The sequence below is a fragment of the Chaetura pelagica genome, unplaced genomic scaffold, assembly GCF_000747805.2.
Source record: "Chaetura pelagica isolate M959 unplaced genomic scaffold, ChaPel_1.0 scaffold992, whole genome shotgun sequence".
Lineage (NCBI taxonomy): Eukaryota > Metazoa > Chordata > Aves > Apodiformes > Apodidae > Chaetura > Chaetura pelagica.
The window spans coordinates 194950-195976 of record NW_009952357.1 but is presented as its reverse complement, the minus strand read 5'-3'; the positions used below and the strand labels follow the sequence as shown (position 1 = coordinate 195976).

At 63.6% G+C, this 1027-nt stretch overlaps 1 protein-coding gene across 1 annotated transcript in view; it reads left to right on the top strand.

Annotated features, from left to right (window-relative positions):
• PLEC (plectin) overlaps nucleotides 1–1027 on the top strand; it is a gene marked incomplete at its 5' end in the record, with an annotated part of 79923 nt that overhangs the window by 3074 nt on the left and 75822 nt on the right. The window contains 1 exon segment of the mRNA XM_010007863.1: nucleotides 356–451. Within this exon segment, the coding sequence (XP_010006165.1) occupies nucleotides 356–451 (96 nt within the window).

Genomic DNA, 1027 nt, shown 5'->3' with positions numbered 1-1027 from the left:
CCTCTTTCCTCCATGTCCCCTGTCCCCCATCCTTGTCACTGTGTCCTCCCTGTCCCTCCCTGTGTCCCCTTTGTCCCCCTGTCTGTGTTCCCTATGTCCCCCTGTCCTTTTCCTCCACGTCCCCCTGTCCCCCATCCCTGTCACTGTGTCTCCCTGTCTCTCCCTGTGTCCCCCTGTCCCCCTCCCCCCCTATCCTGATGTCTACCTGTCCCCCTATCCCTATTCCACATGTCCCCATGTTCCCCTATCTTCCTATCCCTATTCTCTATGTCCCCTTGTCCCCCTGTCCTCCTGTCCTTGTCCTCCACGTCCCCTTATCCCCCATCTCTGTCCCTGTGTCCCCGTGTCCCTTCAGGCATTCCAGGCCGCCCTGCAGACGCAGTGGAGTTGGATGCTCCAGCTCTGCTGCTGCGTGGAGACTCACCTGCGGGAGAATGGGGCCTACAACCAGGTAAGGGGGCACAGGGCCGAGCCCACCCGAGCCCTGCAGCTGCGGCTGAGACCCCGAGCTCGCCCAGTGACCCCTCATCGCCCCTGTCCCCCCCAGTTCTTCACTGAGGTGCGTGAGGCCGAGCAGTTCCTGGCGCGCACAGGGGACACCATGAGGACATGAGGAGGAAGTTCAGCTGCGGCCGCAGTGTCACTGTCACCCGCCTGGAGGACCTGCTGCAGGACTGCCAGGTGGGACCTCCAGGACCCCTCACCCCCCACAGGGACCCCCGCCCCTGCAGGGATCCCATACCTGCTGGGACTCCCCCCAACAGGGAGTGCCCCAGGGGGATCCTGACAGGTGGGGATCCCAGCCCTTCAGTGACTCCCCCATGCAAACCTCACTGCAGAACTGACCCCTTAAACCTCCCTACCAGTGATCCCCCAATAATCCCCTTCCAGAATCCTTTCTGCAGTGCCCCGCCCTCCACACCCCACACTTTCCCCCCATCCCCACACAGCACCATGGGGCTGCCCCCACCCATCAGGACGCAGTGGGGGGATCTCCCTCTATCTCCTCCCTTCCCCCCCTCCCCGC